A 20,294-nucleotide genomic window follows, 5' to 3' on the forward strand; every position below is an offset into this window, starting at 1 on the left:
ACATGAGCACTGCCAGCTATTCCCCTGAGGGGATGGGGCCGCTCTGGGACGTGCACCTGCCTGCTTGCCTGCAGAACGTTCCAAGTTCCCTCCCTGGGATCTCCAGATAGGGCTGAGAGAGACTCCTGCCAGTTAGCAGGGGTCTCCAAGAGTTTCAGAGGGCTCTCTCTCCTGGCCCTTCCTGGAGAGGCATGAATCGCCCCCCTTTGTTAAGCAAGGTCTGCCCTGGCTCGCATTTGAATGGGAGGCTACATGTGAGAGCACTGGGAGATATCCCCGCCTTCGGGGATGGGGCCCCTCTGGGAAGAGCATCTGCCTGCTTGCATGCAGAAAGTCCCACGTTCCTCTCCCTGGGATCTCCAGCTCAGTGGTAGAGCCCCTGTTCTACATGCAGACGGTCCCAGGTTCAATCGTTGGCAGCCTCTCCAGGTATTGCTGGGAGAGACGCCTGCCTGCCTGCAGCCTCGGAGAAGCCGCTGCCAGCCTGTGCAGACCATACTGAGCTGGAGGGACCGAGGGTCTGACTCGGTCAACAGCAGCTGCCGATGTTCCTGTGTCCTTACCAGGCAATCCAGCTGTGCCACGGGGGTCTTGGTGCCCGACTGCCCCACGTCCCACACCTTCACGCAGCCTTTCCCTCCCGTGTAGACGTGCTGGGTGGAGTTGCTGATGGTGACGGCGCAGACCACCTCGCCGTGGGTCAGCGTGTGGAGCTGGCGGGCGAGCCGCGGGATGCCCGTGCCAATGAGGGCGTCCGGCGGGAAGGGGACTGGCTGCATTTGCCCGTCGGCGCTGACGTGGAAGGAGTAGGCCCTAGAAGGGTGCAGGGAGGGGGAGAGAAGCAGAACAGAATTGCCAGCCTGGCCAGGAAGGGGAACTGTCCAAGCTCCAGCCAGATTCAGGGGCCAGCAGCAGGAGACAGGTCAGGTTTCGCGGCAGGTAGACGGCTTCCCGGAGGGCAGAGGCAGATACGGGGTCCCATCAGGCTGCAGTTCCGAAAGACAGCAGTCCAACAGGGGAGGAGATGCGGCAAGGCTGGGCAGTCAATGTGGTTATTCGTAAATATCAGCTAAGCCCGCACCAACGTTTATATAGGGCCAACCAAGGCAGGGGGAGACAAGCTTGGCTCTCCAGCGGTGGTTGGACAACAACTCCCATCATCCCCATCCACCATGTGGCTGGGGATGATGGGGGTTGTAGTCGAACAAGAGCTGAAGAGCCAAGGTTGTCTCTACCCCACCCGACGGTCTCCTCAAATCACATGGTCTGGCTGGGCTGAGGAGTTGCAGTACCTTTTTCGGCCACCATCTGGGTGGTGCTAGAGAGCAGCAAAAACCAGGCCAAGAACTCTTTCTGCCTCGGTGCTGCTCTAGGGGGCCCAGGGATGGAGGAGGTCATTTGGAGGCCCTCGTTTGAGACTGACACACTCTCCAGAGGCATGCGATTATGTATCCCCAGCCCCCACTCACAACAATCTGCAGACTTTGACAGGGCACGACCATGTACTTCTACAAAGCCTTCCAAGTACGTGAAACTTCACAGGAGTCTTTCAGAGACAGGTCTCTGCCCTGAGAATCTTACAGTCTAAAGCCTGACAGTGGGGGAGACAAGAAAAAGATGGCGGGGAGAGACCAGGGTGGCAAGGGGTAAGCATGTGACTGCTCGGTTATAGTGAAGTCTAAGGATTAGGGAGTCTACAACTACTACTTATATACCAGTTTTCAACACAAGGTCTCAAAATGGTTTATATAGAAAAGCAAAACAAACAAAAAGGCACCTTGTCCCCAAAGGGCTCACAGTCTAAAAAGAAACACAAGGCAGTCACCGGCAACAGCTGCTGGAGGGATGCTGTACTGGGGATAGATAGGGCCAGTTGCTCTCCCCCTGCTTAATTCAAGAGAGCCACTGTCTATAAAAGGGACCTCTTTGCTCAGTCCAGCTACAGACCTTGTGGAAAAGGTAGCTTTTGAGTGGAGAGCTGGAGGAGGAGTGAGAGCGGGTGAGGCGGGCATGTTCTGAGAAGCAGTGCTAGCCATAAGGGGCAGTGAGGAAGATGGACAGTCATATACGGGAAGTGGTGTGGTTGCAAATTGAGTAGTTCAGATGCTCTCCATACGACGGCCCCCATAGCCACACCCACCCTGACAGCCACGCCCCTGCGGCCACACCCACCCCAATGGCCACCCACCCCACTTAGAGAGATGCAATGATCTGGGGAGGTTCTGTTACAAGGATAGTTCCCTATTCCTACAGAACATGAACCTCACGTGGGTCCCCACCCAGAAGGACAGCCTGGATTTGTCAAGCACAAAGGGTGGAGGATGCTCCTTGTAACAGGAGACAGGAAGAATGGCCACAAAATCAATTGTGCCAAACTGCTGGGGAAGCAAGGACAGCATCGTTTTTCCATTTAGAAAGCATCGTAAGCCTCCCGAGACCCTGGAAGAGTGCAAGGACTGTCTCTCTGCAGCACTAAGCAGCTGCTTTAAGGGAGCTGGAGAACTCTGGATCTCTGGGAAGGAGTTCCAGGCCCAGAGGGCAGCAAGGGAGACTGGACAGAGTCATTTAAGGGAGCAGGTGATCAATAATAATAATAAACTTTTTTATTATTTAATAATTATTTAAATATTTATTATATCTAATATTTAAATTAAAATATTAATTTAAATTAAATATTTATTATATTTAATATTAAATTTAAATTTAAATTTAAATTAATAATATTTTAATTATTTAATAATTATATGATGATGATTATGGTGATGATGATGATATTTACACACAGTCTACCAGATGATATTGACTGGATTGGGTACTTTAATTATCGGGCTCTTTCCAAGGGTCTAGGATAACTAAAGAAAAATTAAAGATAGCATCGTAGTATTTGTGCTGTCCCGAGTAGTGTGGCCTTCTGTAGCTGATGTGTTGTAATTTTATCGATGCCCAAGGTGTGAAGATGGTGTTCAAGTTCTTTTGGTACTGCACCAAAGTACTGCACCAATGTACAGCACCAATGCACCAAGGTACTACAATAATAATAATAATAATTATAATTATTATTATTATTATTATTATTTATTACTACTATTATTATTATTACTATTATTATTATTATTATTATTATTATTATAATATAACGGATTCTTCTCCGAGTGGCTCACCACACAGCATTAAAACATCGAGTAAACACACATGAAATCACAACACATTTTTTAAAAATACAAAATACAGTAGAAAGCAATGTAAAAACTTTTTTAAAGTCAGTTTTAAAAATCAAATTTAAAAGGCCTAAGTGAACAGAAAGGTCTTTACCTGGACGTTTTTCATAGGAGGAATGCATTCACATATCAGCCAGATTTACCCTGAAGTCCCTGCGAGCTTTCAGGGAGCACTTCACACACAATTCGGGTTTTTCAACAGGCGTTAAGAGTGCAGTCCGATTTACATACAGGGTAAAAAAAAATCCAAACCTGCCCCCCAGGGTTTTTTTTGGCAACTTTGAACTTGCAGTAAAGCCTTGCAGAAAACCCACAGTAAAGCCTGCTGTCTGGGAAAAGCTCCTGGTGTCTAAAAGAACAAAGTGATGATGCTAGGCGAACCTCAACGGGTTCATCAGTGGGAGGGACTCCCTGGCACAGGAGGCAGCAAAGGAAAGGGATAGTCATTTAATGGCACGGGAAATCTATGGGACTCTGGGAGAGGGCTCCATGTATAAAGGACCATCTGAGTGGAGTCCTTAAGGGCGCTTTCAGGAACTGGCAGATCTGGAGGGGCGAAGGTCATGGGCAGGAAAATAGTGGGGATCAAGGGCAGAGTCCTGCCTTTGGCTGTTTTGAAGCCCAGCAGCACAACATCCTTTGTTAACGTTCTATGCAGAGGGGAGCCACAGAACCCTTTAGTGGTAGGGAGCAGGATGGACGCAGGATACTGGCGAAGATGGAAAGACGGCTCAAGGATCCAAAGAGCGGCATAAGATACACCACTCTCGAAAACCCGACTCAGGCATTGACCAGTTTCCCTCTCCCCCCGCCCCCACTGCACCACAGGATCCGGCTGTACTCACGGTTTGCTGCCAGGAACAGCAGGCAAAGAAGAAGAAATGGCAGAACCCCGTAAATGCGGGTGAGACTCAAAGGCCACCTGCAGAAATCAAATGCGGGTGAGACTCAAAGGCCACCGGCAGAAATCAAGGCAGTCAGCAAGTCTCAGACTGGATCCCATAACTGGAATTATCCTCCCCGCCGCCCGCCAGAACCGCAAACTGGATTAAGCCCATTCAATAGAAGAGATCGGTTTGAGGGCGAAAAGGTAAGCTTCCATCTTAGCATCCCCCCCCCGCTACCACCTGTTTCACAGAGGGGATAGCAGCACTCCCGTCAACAGCTGCTAGCTGCCATTTTCCCCTCAGAAGCCCCCTGTGATAGCATAGTATTGGAGCAGAGGGGAATTCTGGGGGAAATATGGGATATGAACTATAAGTGGACCATCTGGCAGTTGAACATTATTCAACAGCAGCTACCACCTCCTGCCAAAGAGACCCTCCATTCAGTGTTCACGCTAACAGGGATCCCCAGATGATGTTGACTACAACTCCCATAATCCCCAAGCAAAAGCCATTGCAGCTGGGGATTCTGGGAGTTGTAGTCAACAACATTTGGGAATCCCTGTTAGAGGGAACACTGCCCCCTTTCACCCTCCCCAAAATCGCCAAAATCACTTCCCCAATTTGCCACCTGACAAAACCAGCTAATAAATTTTAGCTAAGAAACCATTTCTGTGCTTCTGGGGACTGAACCAGCATTTATCAACCATTACAATCCCAGTTTTATTACAGTTCCTCAACAGAGATACCAGTGTCTCCCAGTCTGAGCACTGGTGCCACTTCTGGAGAGCTACTGAGTGGATAAAGGAGGGGTGGTATAGTCTTCCCAGGTTCCAGAGGGCTCCATCTCACCCATGGCACCTGCTGACCTGATCTCAGTATAAACACTTCCGGGTCAGGTCTCTGGCCTTGGTTATCTGGTTCCCTATTACCACATCCAAACACAAAAGTCTTGGCTCGCATTCCAGCCCATAATAGGCTCTGCCTTGAGGATGCACACTCCAGCTTCTTGTGAGCTCGTCAGCCCTAGGATCCAGCTCCAGCACCCAACCCCTGCATACATCTCAACCAACTACGATTCCCAGACTCCTTTGGCAGATGTCATAATGGTTCAAGAGATATAAAACCAATGCAAGTCAGTATCACAGATGTGGCATTTGGGCCAGATTCCACCTCAAGTGGCCTCTTGCGATCACTCGACTGAAAAACGGTTAGCACTCCACTTACCACCGGGGAACGTCCATACATCACAGCCCCGCTGATCTGTGGGGAGAGGTGGATGCTCACGAACGAGCTGGGTACAGCCAATTCACCGTTGAGGGCAGCGTGGGGCACTATTCCGAAGGAGGACGCGTAAGAACTTGCTACACTCAGGGGGCTCCGCAGGGCTGATGCAGAAAAAGGGGGCGAGGGAGATGGAGTTGGTTCAACCAAATGGAAGAATTCTCTGCAGATTTGCAGATTATGACGCAGCCCTCACTGGTGAGACTCAGAAAGCTTGCTTGTTCCTGCACTGCGTCTCTGTCTCAGTCAGGGATTCAGACCCTGTGCTATCAGAGAGCGGTTCTGGTGACCTCGGTAACAGGGAAGATGGGTCCGAGAATCGTTCCTCTGCAATGACTGCCTTGCCAGAGACCCCCACGAAAGGGGAGCCTCAGAGACCAGAGAGGCCTTGTGTCTGAGGAGGTAGCTCTGACTCCCTTTGATAAGGACTTTTGTTCAAGACCACCTGTGGTGTAGGAAGACACATCTTCACTACCGGCCATGTCCTGGGACAACAGGAGGTTCCTCAGCCCCATCGGAGCCAGCATGTGTAGGCCAGGACAGGGCCCCTTTAAGCCCAAGCTGTTTCACCTGGAGGGAGCAGAGTCTGAAATACCCACTCTGCTGCAGGATTACTGAAGTACTCAGCCGGTGCCAGACTATTGCTGGAGCAACGTACCAAGCTCTTTGCTTCTGGTTTGCTATCCAGCCTGAGCTTGTAACCAGCCCCGCAGTGAGCTGTCCGTGGTCCTGAACATCTGCCACCTAGGCTGGACCCCTACCATTATACCTCTGTAGACGCCAGCCTGGAATGCCAGGTTTAGCTAGCAGTGGTCAAATCCAGCCCTTCAAGCAGCTCATCCCCGCAAAACCTTCCATTTGTCTCTGTCCTTCTTGCGGGCTGTGGAACAGCAATGCGCTGAGGTGGCTAGGGCTGTTTGCAAAGCAAAATCACCAAGCAACATCAAAAGATAAAGTCAGAGCTGCAACAGTTCATTGGCCGATATAAAACAAATTTGATTAAAAGGGACCACTGATTAATTTCAGGTGATAAGATTTTTTTTTCAAATGAATATATGAAGGTGCCTTACATAGCGTAGTGGTTAGAGTGTTGGACTAGGACCAGGAAGACCCGGGTTCGAATCCCCATTCAGCCATGATACTTGCTGGGTGACTCTGGGCCAGCCATGTATCTCTCAGCCTAACCTACCTCACAGGGTTGTTGTGAGGATAAAAATAAGCATGTATGAGCTCCTCGGAGGAAGAGCGGGATATAAAAATAAAATAAAATAAATAAGTAAATAAAATCTTGCTCAGTATTGTCTCCACTGACTGGCAGCAGCACTCCAGGGTTTCAGACAGGATCTTTCTCAGCCCTACCTGTTGATGCTGCCAGAAATTGAACCTGTGGCCTTCTGCATGCAAAGAAGATTCTCTGCCACCGAGCTACAACGCCATCCCCAGCACCTTTGTTGTGGCAGAAGGCAAAAGGTATGCAGAAAGCTGCCTTGTACCGAGTCAGACCATCGGGCCACCTAGCTCAGTATTGCCTACACTGACTGGCAGCAGCTCTCCAAGGATACAGGCAGGAGTCTTTCCCAGCCCCAACCGGAGATGCTGCCAGGGACTGAACCTGGGACTTTCTGCAAAGCAGGGGCTCTGTCGCCTGAGTTATGGATGCTCCTAATGAAACTATAAAGCTCCTTGCTGCTGAGTCAGAACCCTGGTCCATCCCACCCAGTAATGCCTACACTGACTGGCAGCGGCTCTCCAAAGTATCAGGCAGGAGTCTTTCCCAGCTCCACCTGGAGATTTTATTGTTATTTTTGTTGTTACACTTATGTACCACCTTTCATTAAAACAATCCCAAGGTAGAGATGCTGCCATGGATTGAACTTGGGACCTTCTGCATGTAAAGCAGATGTTCTACTACTGAGCTACGGCAGTTCCCCAATTGTTGTTTTATAGCACCAGCAGACACTAATGCCACCTTAGGAGATTCAATGAAAGAACCTCCTTTGAAGGTGGCGTCTCCCCCACCTTCTCGAAACAAAAGTATCCTTTCTTTTCCCCTTCCAAGCAATTGCTTCATTCACATGCAAATGTGAAGATTTCATAGATCCGATCATTGATTAAAACTTGTATCAGGGGACAACCCAAATCCAAATTTAAGGGATGTACACAAGACCCCACTGAGTCGTTTTCAGCACCCAACAGAGGGAAACCAGCAAAAACGGAAAAGCCTGAAAAGCCAGCTTACTGATGCTGTCTGTAGTGGACGACTTGGAGGCAATCTGTCGGATCTGGGAGGCACAACTCGGACCAGGACCGGGGGTTAAGGATTCATGGGGTGGAGACAAGTTGTCTAACTTACAGGGAGCAGAGCTAGCGGCTGTATCGCTCTGAAAGAGAAAGGAGATGGTTGATGTAAGAAACACCACCATGTTCTTTTACAGAAGTTGAAGACTGCAGTCTTCTTAGAGAGTCACAACTGGGGCAGCCCTTTCATGAGGCTAGGAGAAGCAGTTGCCTCAGGCGGCAGTTTTTTGGGCGGCAGCAGGGTGGAAAGATGTCCACCTCCACTGCCACCATCAGAGCAGCACTTTGGGGCCAACCTGACCCTGCAAGCTTTGCAGGAAGCTTTCGAAAACCTGGAGGCAGAATTAAAACAAAAACAGAATGTTTGACACCAGCTGTAATGTGTGACGCATGATGTTTTAAATAAAAGCTTTGATGACAGGGTCATTCAGACCCCAATAGCTTGGGCATTTCATTCCCCATGTCACTTTAATCAATCAATCATCTTTATTATGGTGTAGTGGTTAGAGTGCTGGACTAGGACCGGGGAGACCCGAGTTCAAATCCCCATTCAGCCATGAAACTAGCTGGGTGACTCTGGGCCAGTCACTTCCCTCTCAGCCTAACCTACTTCACAGGGTTGTTGTGAAAGAGAAACTCAAGTATGTAGTACACCACTCTGGGCTCCTTGGAGGAAGAGCGGGATATAAATGTAATAATAATAAAAATAATAATAATGGTCAAACACCAGCACAGGATACAATAAAATACAAGATCATGTGGCACTAAAATTATTATAGACCAAATTATCTTGAAGTAATTACAACTTTCATAAAACTTTCAAATTAAATATTAAACACACCACACATGCAGAGAGAACTGTTATGGCTGATAAGACCTCCAGGATTGCTCAGCTTCGGCCCTCCTGCAGAAGTTGGCCTACAATTCCTGGTTATTGGCTACTGTGGCTGGGGATTATAAGAACATAAGAACAGCCCTGCTGGTTCAGGCCCAAGGCCCATCTAGTCCAGCATCCTGTTTCGCACAGTGGCCCACCAAATGCCACTAGAAGCCCACAGACGTGAGGGCATGCCCTCTCTCCTGCTGTTACTCTCCTGCAACTGGGATTCAGAGGCATCCTGCCTCTGAGGCTGGAGATGGCCTATACCCCTCTGAAACTGCACCTTAGGGCACTCCAGTGATTTTTCCATTTTTTGCAAAAAGCTGACTCGTGCTGGGTTCTGCATGTAAATCATCCTTCAATTACTCACACATAGACTGGGTAAGAGATTCAGTGTATCTCTTACCTAGGTGAGAGATTCAGCATATAGGTGCTTATATGCCAATACCAGAAGCCTCCGAGCCAAGATGGGTGAGCTGGAGTGCTTGGTTGCTAACGCAGAAATAGATATAGTGGGCATAACAGAAACATGGTGGAACAGTGAGAACCGGTGGGACACTGTTATCCCTGGGTATAAACAATATAGAAAGGACAGGGAGGGGTGCCTTGGAGGAGGGGTAGCACTGTATGTTAAAGAAGGGCTAGAATCTAACAAGCTAGAAAACCTAGGTGGACCGGAGTCCTCCACAGAAACCCTGTGGGTGACAATACAAGGCCTGAAAAGGAACGTGTTGCTGGGGACGTGCTATCACACTCTGGATCAAAACGCTGACAGTGACTGGGAGTTGCAGGAGGAAATCAGGGAGGTGTTAAGGAGAGGCAGGGCTGTAATAATGGGTGACTTCAATTACCCACACACAGACTGGGGAAATTCACAGTCAGGTCATGACAAAGAGGTCAAATTTCTAGATACGTGAAATGACTGTGCCCTAGAACAGTTGGTCTTGAAACCAACCAGAGAGAAGGAGATCTTGGACTTAATTCTGAGTGGCACCCAGGACCTAGTGCGTGATGTCAGTGTCGATGACCCTTTAGGGAACAGTTACCATAGTGCCATCAAATTCAGCATACATGCGGGGAGAGAATCACCAAGGAAGTCTAACACAGACATTCTGAATTTCAGAAGAGGAGGAGTATGGTGAAAAGAAAGCTGAAAGGGAAAATCAGGAGAGTCACTTCACTCCAGAGTGCATGGAGTTTACTCAAAACCACAATACTAGAAATCCAGTTAGACTGTATACCCAAAAGGAGGAAAGGTACCACTAAGTCCAGGAAGATGCCAGCATGGCTAACAGGTACCGTTAAGGAAGCCATAAAAGAGAAGAAGACTTCCTTCCGAAATTGGAAGGCCTGTCCAAATGAAGAGAAGAGAAAGGAACACAAACTCTGGCAAAAGAAATGCAAGGCAACAATAAGGGAGGTGAAAAGAGAGTTTGAGGAACATTTCGCCAAAAGTATATAATAATAACAAAAACTTCTTTAAATACATCAGAAGCAGGAAACCTGCCAGGGAGGTGGTTGGACCATTAGACAATGAGGGAATGAAAGGGATTATTAAGGAGGATATGGAGGTTGCAGAGAAACTAAATGAGTTCTCTGTGTCCGTCTTCACGGCAAAGGATACTGAGCATATACCTGTTCCTGAACCAGGCTTTTTAGGGATGGAGGCTAAAGAAATGAGTCAGACAGAAGTGACGAGAGATGATGTTCTAAACTGTCTGGAAAAACTGAAAACTAACAAATCACCAGGGCCAGATGGCATCCATCCAAGAGTCCTCAAAGAACAAAGATGTGAAATTGCCAACCTCCTTGCTAAAATATATAACTTATCCCTGAAATCAGGCTCTGTACCAGAGGACTGGAGAGTAGCAAATGTAACACCGATTTTCAAAAAGGGATCCAGGGGCGATCCGGGAAATTACAGGCCGGTTAGCTTAACATCCATACCAGGCAAATTGATGGAAAGCATCCTCAAGGATAAAATTGTAAAGCACATCGAAGAACAGGCCCTGCTGGGAGACCAAAACTAAATCTTGGCTCACAAACCTTTTGGAGTTCTTTGAGAGTGTCAACAAGTGTGTGGATCAAAGTGATCCAATTGACATAGTATACCTGGACTTCCAAAAAGCTTTCAACAAAGTTCATCATCAAAGATTCCTGAGAAGACTTAGCAGTCATGAGATAAGGGGACAAGTACATGTGTGAATTGCTAACTGATTGAAACTGGTCTTTTAAATTTATTCATAAATGATCTAGAAGTTGGGGTAAGCAGCAAGGTGGCCAAATTTGCAGATGATACCAAACTCTTTCGGGTAGTGAAATCCAAAACGGATTGTGAGCAGCTCCAAAAAGATCTCTCCAAACTGGCGGAGTGGGCAACAAAATGGCAAATGCAGTTCAATGTTGGCAAGTGTAAAGTGATGCACATTGGGATGAAAAACCCCAACCAAGTATACGCTGATGGGATCCGAGCTGTCGGTGACTGACCAGGAGAGGGATCTTGGGGTTGGGGTGGACAGCTAGTTGAAAGTGTTGACTCAATTTTTGGCAGCTGTGAAAAAGACCAATTCCATGCTAGGGATCATTAGGAAGGGGATGGAAAAATAAAACTGCTAATATTATAATGCCCATAAACAAAACTATGGTGCGGCCACACCTGGAGTACTGCATACAATTCTGGTCACCACATCTAAAGAAGGACATTGTAGAACTGGAGAACGTGCAGAAGAAGGCAACCAAGATGATCAGGGGCCTAGAGCACCTTTCTTATGAGGCAAGACTACAACTCCTGGGGCTATTAAGTTTGAGTGGGGGGGGGAGAGCTGGTCTTGTGGTAGCAAGCATGACTTGCCCCCTTAGCCAAGCAGGGTCTACCCTGGTTGAATATGAATGGGAGACTGGAAGTGAGAGTACTGTAAGATATTCCCCTCAGGTGATCGAGCCGCTCTAGGAAGAGCAGAAGGTTTCAAGTTTGCTCCCTGGAAGCATCTCCAAGATACGGCTGAGAGAGATTCCTGCCTGCAACCTTGAAGAAGCCGCTGCCAGTCTGTGAAGGCAATACTGAGCTAGATGGACCAATGGTCTGACTCAGTATATGGCAGCTTCCTATGTTCCTATGACTGTGGTGAGACATGGTAGAGGTCTATAACATCATGCATGGTGTGGAGAAAGTGGATAGAGAGAGATTTTTCTCCCTCTCATATAACACTAGAACCAGGGGTCATCCCATTAAATTGATTGCCGGAAAATTTAAGACCAACAACGGAAGTACTTTTTCACACAACGCATAATCAACTTGTGGGATTCTCTGCCACAAGATGTGGTGACAGCCAACAACCTGGATGGCTTTGAGAGGGGTTTGGAGAACTTCATGGAGGAGAGGTCTATCAACGGCTACAAGTCGGAGGGCTACAGGCCACCTCCAGCCTAAAAGGCAGGATGGCTCTCAATACCAGTTGTAGGGGAGCAACAGCAGGAGAGAGGGCATGCCCTCAACTCCTGCCTGTGGCTTCCAGCAGCATCTGGTGGGCCACTGTGTGAAACAGGATGCTGGGCTAAATGGGCTTCCTTGGGCCTGATCCAGCAGGGCTGTTCTTATATTCTTAATCCTCCTGCTCATCTTCCTTCTGCCTTTCTTCAGAGGGAAAAAAGATCTCAGCACCACACAGCAGGGGATTGTGTCCATTCTAATCCAATTGTTCCCCACAGACGGAGGCGGACAGCATATGCCCTCTAGACCATCTGGGGCTCGTGAAGCTTCCCTTCCGAATCTCTAAGCTTCTCTCTTTCCTTCCTGGGGTTTCAGGCGGCCGCAGGGTTGACAGCAGAATCAATAGCCTTCTCTTCCATCGCCGCTGCTCGTCCTGATGTTTCAATCGGAGACCTTGGCAGTTTCTGGGCAATCGATCGATTGCACAGTTCGTGGTTCAACCGCGCTTGTGTGTGTGTGCGTGCAAAATAAAAATAAAATAAAATATACGGGGGAAGGAGGCAGGAGGGCCCGGGTGGGATTTACATCAGAAGCGGAACGGACAAGACCCTGGGGGAGAAATGAACTACAAGCATTATTACCCACTTGTCAGGAAAAGCTGCCCTTTCCCACCCAATCCAACCCAGATGGCTAACGCTAAGCCCCTCTCTCGTGCCGTCCCCCTCCCCCCACCAAGCCTGTGCTAATAGCAATTAATTATACATTAAAATCCTCTCAGGAATCCAAAGCCCCCGGTGGGCCACTAATTAACTGAGCCATGTAAATCTCGCGTCTGAGGAGGGGATTGGGAGAGGAAGAGCACAAGAGCAGAGAGAGGAGGAGGAGGAGGAGGGGGATTCTCTTTTCGGAAGGAGAGTCTGTCCGCCCCCTTTTCCCCCCCACATGCAAAATTTCCCCTTTCTGCAATCAAGCTAGACACAAAGCGTAGCCATGAAAAGACACTGGGGTTTCGCAGATTGCCAGGAGGATCACGCGGGGAGGTGACGGGCTGCACAAAACGTCATCTGGGTTGACTGCCAAATCGCCCGTAAGAATCCGCCAGTGTGTTGGAATGACCACTGTCTGACCCGCAGAAGGGAAATCGAGAAACGGAACCCAGGCTTCCGGCTCAGAATGCTGCACCACACACTACCCTGTGCATTGGGGCGGCCCTTTCATGAGGCGAGGTGAGACAGTCGCTTCGTGGGGCAGATGACTGAGGAGATGGCAGGGTGGAGAGATGCCCCCATAAATGCTGTCAAAGCAGTTCTTCAGGATCGATACGACCCCTCTCCTCACACTCCTTGCAAAGCTGGCAAGAAGCACGGGAGAGAAGAGGAAGCTGCTGGCTATATTCACTTCCTACGCTACTTGCAAAAAGCTTGCAAATGTCAGTTCTGAAAGGAAACCGCCCCCTCCAAGATCAAGCAACAAGGTGGAATGGGGCACCACATCTCATGGACTGCAGAAACTTGGGCCGCATAGGAAGCTGCCTTCTACGGAGTCAGACCCTTGGTCCATCGAGCTCAGCATTGTCTACCCAGACTGGCAGTGGCTTCTCCGAGGTTGCAGGCAGGAGTCCCTCCCAGCTGTATCTTGGAGATGCTGCCAGAGAGGGAACGTGGAACCTTCTGCATGCAAGCAGGAAGGTGCTTTCCCACTGACCTACAGCCCCATCCCCTAAGGGGCATATCTTACAGTGCCCACACGTGTAGTCTCCCATTCAAATGCAAACCAGGTAGGACCCTGCTTAGCAAAGGGGGAATTCGTGCTTGCTTCCACCTCTGCTGTGCATGCGCGAGTGCACACATGCATGAGAGAAGGCGAGAATCTCCAAGCTGTGCCAGTTATTAGAGTCATCGGAACCCTGTGTCATGTCAAAAAAGAACAGAACACGCACTTGACTGGGTCAAACTCGACAGCTGGGAAGCTCACAAGCAGGGCATGGAGGTGAGAACCATTTCCCCTGCAGTATCTGCGGCCAAACTGGATAGCTCCAGGGAACCCACAAGCAGGGCAAGAGGACACCCCCGCCCCCGCCCCCGAGTATGCCAGCTCAAACCAACTCTGCACACCATCTCCAGCTGTCTCGTTTCCAATCAGCTGGTCTTCTGAGATAAACTGCCTCTGGACATCGATGTTCCATTGAAACTGTGGTACCTAATAGCGATGGATGAAGCTGCCTACCATGAATTTGCCTAAATCCTAAATTTTTAATAATCACCCAGGAAGAGCTCTGCAGGACTGGAGCAACAGCAGTCCATCGAGCCTAGCATCCTGTTTCCAAGAGCAGATGCCACTGGGAAGCCCACAAGCAGGACTTTAAAGTGAAGGTCTTCACCCCTCTTTCCTCGGCATCTGTCTCCATTCATTTCAGGGGAGCTCTTCTGTCAAATGCATCTTATTTAAAGAAAAACAAACAAACAAAACATCTCCCCGCTACCTGCAAAAAATCTGTGCTCCGTATTTTTAAACGGAAATGGTTATGATTTTTTCTCCAGCCACCTCAAGTGCCCTGAAAGATTACCCACAGCTGTTTTCGCAAAAGTATTTCACGACCCTGCTTACCAAATTCTGGTCCTTTGCTTTGAGAGGAGTGGGGCTCCGACTGGATGCCAGCGAGGCTGGGCTGTCGGGGACGTCCCTCCGACTCGGCAGAGCTGGCAGCTTCGTAGCGGACACACAGGCGGGGCTGCCGTTCTCCGAAGGAGGATCCTGGACAGAGGAAGCAGACACACCCAGGAAGAAGGCAGAAAAGTGTGACAATTAAGTGTTTCAAATTTGCAGCTCACCCTGGGTGTATAATTTTTTTTAAAAAACCTGCCCACCAACATTGGGTCGAGCGTTCATTAAACAGACTGTCCGTCAGCATCGATTCCAATGGCAGAGAGGGAAAGCGTCAGTCACAGAACGCTGACGTGCAATGCCATTTTGCACCAAGAGAAATTGAACTTCAGCGACCGGCATGAATGATGCAAATTTGCTCCGTAATGTTGACAATTTTGCATAATTCATTCCGAGTCCACAGGGAACCGCTCTCGGTTAGCACTCGAGATCAATTCTGCCAGCAAAGCTGCTGCACGCACCTCATCAACGACCAGGTTGTAGTCGCTTTTCTCCGTGTCGCTTTCCTGCGGGAAACAGAAGGAAAACGCTGGGATGTGCTGGATTGAATAGGGTGTCCCAAGAGCTCCGATCTGGAAGCTCCCAAGATTACCCACAACGTCTCTGAACAATCTCTCGTATCCTTGGACACGTCATCATCTAAGTTGAATTCACTCCTTCGCCGCATCTTCTGGTCAACCACTTAATCAACCTCAACCAGTTAATCAACTCTAGTTGAGTGAGCGATTCTGGGTAACCAATTCAGCCCTCTAGTTGGTGCGACCCAAGACCACAGCACGTCTGAAGCAGGGCCCAAATGCAGCCTTCTCCAACCCACCCACCCCCTCCGCCATGTTCCTCCATTTTCTAGCAGTGGGGAGTAGAGGGGGATTGAACCGGGGACCTCCTGCATGCAAAGCAAATGCTCTTCCATTGAGCTACAGCCCTTACCCAACGTAAACTAATTTTGGTCTGTGTAGACATGGTGTAGACATGCCTTGGGTATTTGCCCTGCAGGAGATTTCCTATTACAGATTTTTTTTTCCCCCTGGACAATCAATTTGCCTGGGCTAGATTATGCAATTCCATCATGACAAAACAGTCACTCAAAACAGCAATACACATCGCCTCTGATCCAGAATGGGGAAAGGAGCCTTATCCTCTGATACACACATTCATCACACTTACATAATGCACCCCCTCGTCTTTGCCATCTTGTTTGCGCTTAAGCCCTGCGCCATCCAGGTGTTCCTCCTCTTGCAGGCTTTCCGGAGGGGAAGTGGAATTGCTCTTTCAGGCAGGAAGAAGAGGAAGAGGAGATAAATTAACTCACAGGAAGTCTCGGCAACTACACAACTTGACAAATTCAATAAAAACCTCTCTCATCGCCTCTCTTCCTGCTCCAATTGAATTCATTCATTCATTCAATTTATATACCGCCCTTCCAAAAATGGCTCAGGGCAGTTCACATTAACAGGTGGATGATTGTTTCAGTCCATTCAAAAGAGGGACAGTACCATTGGCAGTTTGTATGGGACTGGAGGATAGTGGGAGGAAGAAGGATCTGAAAAAAAGAGGATCCCATCCCCCATAGACCATGGCTGCACAAAGTTGGTCCTCAAGCGGTTGTTGGACTACAACTCCCATCATTGCTGATTGTTGGCCACTGTAGCTGGGAATGATGGCAGATGTAGTCCACCAACATTTGCGCATCCCTGCCGCAGACACTGATTCACCCTCTATCCAGCAGAATGCGATCTCCTCAGGAATAGTGGCTGACGTCAGGCTACGTTACTCCTGAAATTAAGTAGAGCAACTCTTGAGTAGCACTATTTAGTTAACAGTCTAGATGTCAACCAGTATATCTAAATTTCATGATGTCTTTGTTAAGCTAAGGAAATGACATTGCATACTTCCAGATAACAATCTGAATAATATTAAAATAATAAATTAGACAGTCTGGACGGCAAAAGAATATATAGATACTAGCTGGGCCGGGCGCAGAGCATCTGAGCCTCTAGTTCTCCCCACCACCACCACCACTGTTTTCCGCCCCTGCCCGCCCACCACTGCCTCTGCTTTCTTCCCCCGCCTGCTGCCCTTTTGTCCACCAGTGCCACTGCTTTCTTCCCCCGCCTGCTGCCCTTTTGTCCACCACTGTCTCTGCTTTCTTCCCCCGCCTGCTGCCCTTTTGTCCACCAGCGCCACTGCTTTCCTCTCCCCCAGCTGGCAGTTCGCTCGCAAACTCTCTCGAGAGCGAGCACGCATGGGATTAGCGACAGGCACGCCTTAGAGAAATATATAGATAGATAATCACGCACATACCCAGTGCTCTGTGTAAGTTACCATTCCACATGCGTGTTGGGAAAGTGCAGGATATATGCATTTGGAGAGAAAATTCAATTCCCTAAGAATTTCAGCTTTTAAAAAAACGTTTGAGAGAGTTCAGGTTTAAATAAAACAGCGGATGCCAGCAGCTTGATATTATACCCAAAGGTCCTCTCACCACAACATGTCATGATCTCATAGCATTTGGGGAGGGGATTTCTGGGAGTGATTATAGACAACTGTGGAAGGAATATCACCAATAGGTTTACCCAGAAAATCTGCCAAATAATGTCCAACTTTGCCTTTTGCGGACTGAAAAAACGAGGTGAATTTTTGCTCATCCTCAAAATTGGCAGAATGCCTACAGGTTGCATAATTCCGTGTTTGCGGGCACAGAATTTTAAACCTGGTATAGGCACAGTTCTATTTATAATCCTGTAGTTTCTCTATAGATTTTTAAAAGAAAACCTCTGGATCTAATTGCATCCATAACTGGGTATATGTACACAAAATGCATTTAATTTATACCCACCCAGTTATGGATGCACATTCAAGAAGCAGAACCTGCTTGTGATATCCAGGCCCCGATTTCAGCTTTTAAAAAAATGATTTGAAAAAACAACCACCACCAGAGCAAACTTGCTTCGGTTCATAGGGGCGGCTTCTTTGGCAACGGCGCCTTAACGCAGGGAGAATGTTTGTACAGTGGCTGAAATTAAAACAACAGTTGAATAACTGTGGACTTGAATCCTTCCCTCCCCCTTTGGGGAGATAATGAGGCGTGACTGCAATGGAAAATCCCCATCAGCCGCCCAGCCTGTTTGCTTGAAAGGACGCCTTAACCTATGCATTGCTGGAGTGAGGCGCGGATGCCAGGAAACAGGCAGGCGTTCCAGAAAATGGACAGCCAAAATGATCTGGGGAGGAGAGCTGGTCTTGTGGTAGCAAGCATGAATTGTCCCCTTTGCTTAGCAGGGTCCACCCTGGTTTGCATTTGGATGAGAGACTACATGGGTGAGTGCTGTAAGATATTCCCCTTAAGGGACAAAGCCGCTTTGGGAAGAGCATCTGCATGTTTGCATGCAGAAGGTTCCAAGTTCCCTCTTTGGCATCTCCAAGATAGAGCTGAGAGAGACTCCTGCCAGTGCCTGCAAGCTTGGAGAAGCCGCTGCCAGTCTGGGTAGACAATACTGAGCTAGATGGACCCACTGTTCCATCTAAGGTGTGTGCGCGCTCACAAGTTTTTTGATGAGAGCCAGCATGGTGTAGTGGCTAGAGTGCCAGACTAGGACCGGGGAGACCCGAGTTCAAATCCCCATTCAGCCATGAGACTAGCTGGGTGTCTCTGGGCCAGTCCCTTCTCTCTCAGCCTAATCTACTTCACAGGGTTGTTGTGAGGAGAAACTTAAGTATGCAGTACACCGCTCTGGGCTCCTTGGAGGAAGAGCGGGATAGAAAATGTAAATAAATAAATAAATAAGTCTGCTCAGTTGATTTTAGCTCCCGCTCAGGTTGAATTAGGAAGGCCCCATTCTGAATGCAGGTGCATACACATTGCCTTGATATTGCTGCCCAGAACAAAACTCACACCGCACAGAAATGAAAAAAATTAGAGGGACCACTCGATGGACCAGTGGTCTGACTCGGTATATGGCAGCTTCCTATGTTCCTATCTGGGGGTTCTACGCCCGGACCCCATCGGACCAAACTGAACTTTGCAGAGTGAGCTTTCCTGGGTTCTTTTTTCCAGAACCAAATCCCAATTGCACATCCAGTTCAAAATAGAGTTCTTTTCAAACATTATGTCATAGGTATGCGACTGCGTATATTTTTATATGAATGACTCCACATGTGTGCATCTGTGGCTTAGGACGTTCAATAATCACGAGTTCCAGTTTCAGCTGGATGATTTCTGTTTGATTTTCTTGGGGGGGGTTAACCCCATGGCGTGTTTGAGGCTTTGTTATGGTCTTGTTGTTTTTTTAAATCCAAAAACATCAACAGGATATTAAAAAAAGAGTCAACAATAAATATTTCTTTCAAGCTAGTGGTGCGTTCACTGTAGAGAGTTGCACGGAGAGCGGAAGAGGCCGGTTTTATTCGGCCTGAAATGGGTTTAAACTGGTCCCAAACCAATTTGAAGTCTCTGGACTGGAAAGTTAAAGAATACTGATGAACTTGACCCAGACTGAACTCAAATTTCCCATTGTTTGAAGCCCTGGTTCTGACATACTTTCCAGACTTAATGGTAAGAGTAGGTTAAAAATGGAAGCAGTTACTACCAATGGGACAGTGGGCTCTCGCCCTGGATTTCCGGCATTAAGCAGGGAGTTGGACTAGATGGCCTTTGAGAACCCTCGAACTCTAGAATCCCATGATTTTTTATTCATTTGTCTCTATTCTCCTGGGCAGCCAGGCTTTTCTGGAAGCTACCCTGAGTAACTCACTGTCTCCTTTGCCTTTGGAGGGAATTTTTTTAAAAAAATGAAAACGTTGCCATTAGAAGCTGTGTTCCTTAAAGTCAGGAATTTCAAGAAGCTTAGATCTGCAAGCAGGTAGTGATGGGTCCATCTCTCCTTTAGTGCGCATACGCGCAAATGCATATGCACATGAACACTAAGGTGCGGTGCCCGGCTTGGCATTTCACACACAGCAGCTTCCCCAGGTTCATTCTGAACTGTTCATATCATAGAAAGATCGATTTAGACCATATTAGCCTAACTTCAGACACCCTCTGGACCTTCGAAGTTGTGCAAGATGCACCGGCCAACATCCAGACTGGTGGGACATGATTAAGGATTAATGAAATCGATGAAACAGGTTTAATTTTTGTTTAAGTCCCACTGATTTAAATGGGACTTACTCATGACTCACTTAATCCAGATGTTGCCCCTATCACAGAGTAACTGAGAGCAATGGATAGCAGGTGGAAACTGCAAAAATTTAAGCAGAATCATAGATTTGGAAGGGACCTTGGAGAGATTACGGCCCAATTCGCTCCTCAATGCAGGAAACTGCTTACAGCACCACTGACAGATGGCTGCCCAGTCTCTGCTTGAAAACCTCCAGCAAGAGAGAGAGAGAGAGAGCCCACCACTGCATGAAGCAGGCTGTTCCACTGTCCCTGAAAGTCAGCAAACTCCTCCTAATGTCTAGTCTGAATCTGCTTCCTTGCAACTACAGCCCATTGATTCTAGTCTTCAGGAGCCACAGGAAACAAGCCCACTCCTCCAGCGATGCGACAGCCCTTCAGATATTTGAAGATGGCTTTCATATCTCCCCTGAGTCTTCTGGTCCTACCCGCAGCTCCGTCAACCACGCTTCACAGG

General features: G+C 48.2%; 1 protein-coding gene across 8 annotated transcripts in view; it reads right to left on the bottom strand.

The window, feature by feature from the left end:
- LOC128347360 (transducin-like enhancer protein 2) overlaps positions 1 to 20,294 on the bottom strand; it is a 53,857-nt gene that overhangs the window by 8,726 nt on the left and 24,837 nt on the right. For all 8 annotated transcript variants that reach the window (XM_053301855.1, XM_053301859.1, XM_053301856.1 and 5 more), the window contains 7 exons: positions 15,826 to 15,927; positions 15,120 to 15,164; positions 14,602 to 14,748; positions 7,626 to 7,767; positions 5,330 to 5,490; positions 4,064 to 4,140; positions 564 to 813 (listed from right to left, as the gene is read on the bottom strand). In XM_053301855.1, the coding sequence (XP_053157830.1) occupies positions 564 to 813; positions 4,064 to 4,140; positions 5,330 to 5,490; positions 7,626 to 7,767; positions 14,602 to 14,748; positions 15,120 to 15,164; positions 15,826 to 15,927 (924 nt within the window). The remainder of the gene's footprint in view (positions 1 to 563; positions 814 to 4,063; positions 4,141 to 5,329; positions 5,491 to 7,625; positions 7,768 to 14,601; positions 14,749 to 15,119; positions 15,165 to 15,825; positions 15,928 to 20,294) is intronic.

The sequence above is a fragment of the Hemicordylus capensis genome, chromosome 2 (genome assembly GCF_027244095.1).
Source record: "Hemicordylus capensis ecotype Gifberg chromosome 2, rHemCap1.1.pri, whole genome shotgun sequence".
NCBI classification, from domain to species: domain Eukaryota; kingdom Metazoa; phylum Chordata; class Lepidosauria; order Squamata; family Cordylidae; genus Hemicordylus; species Hemicordylus capensis.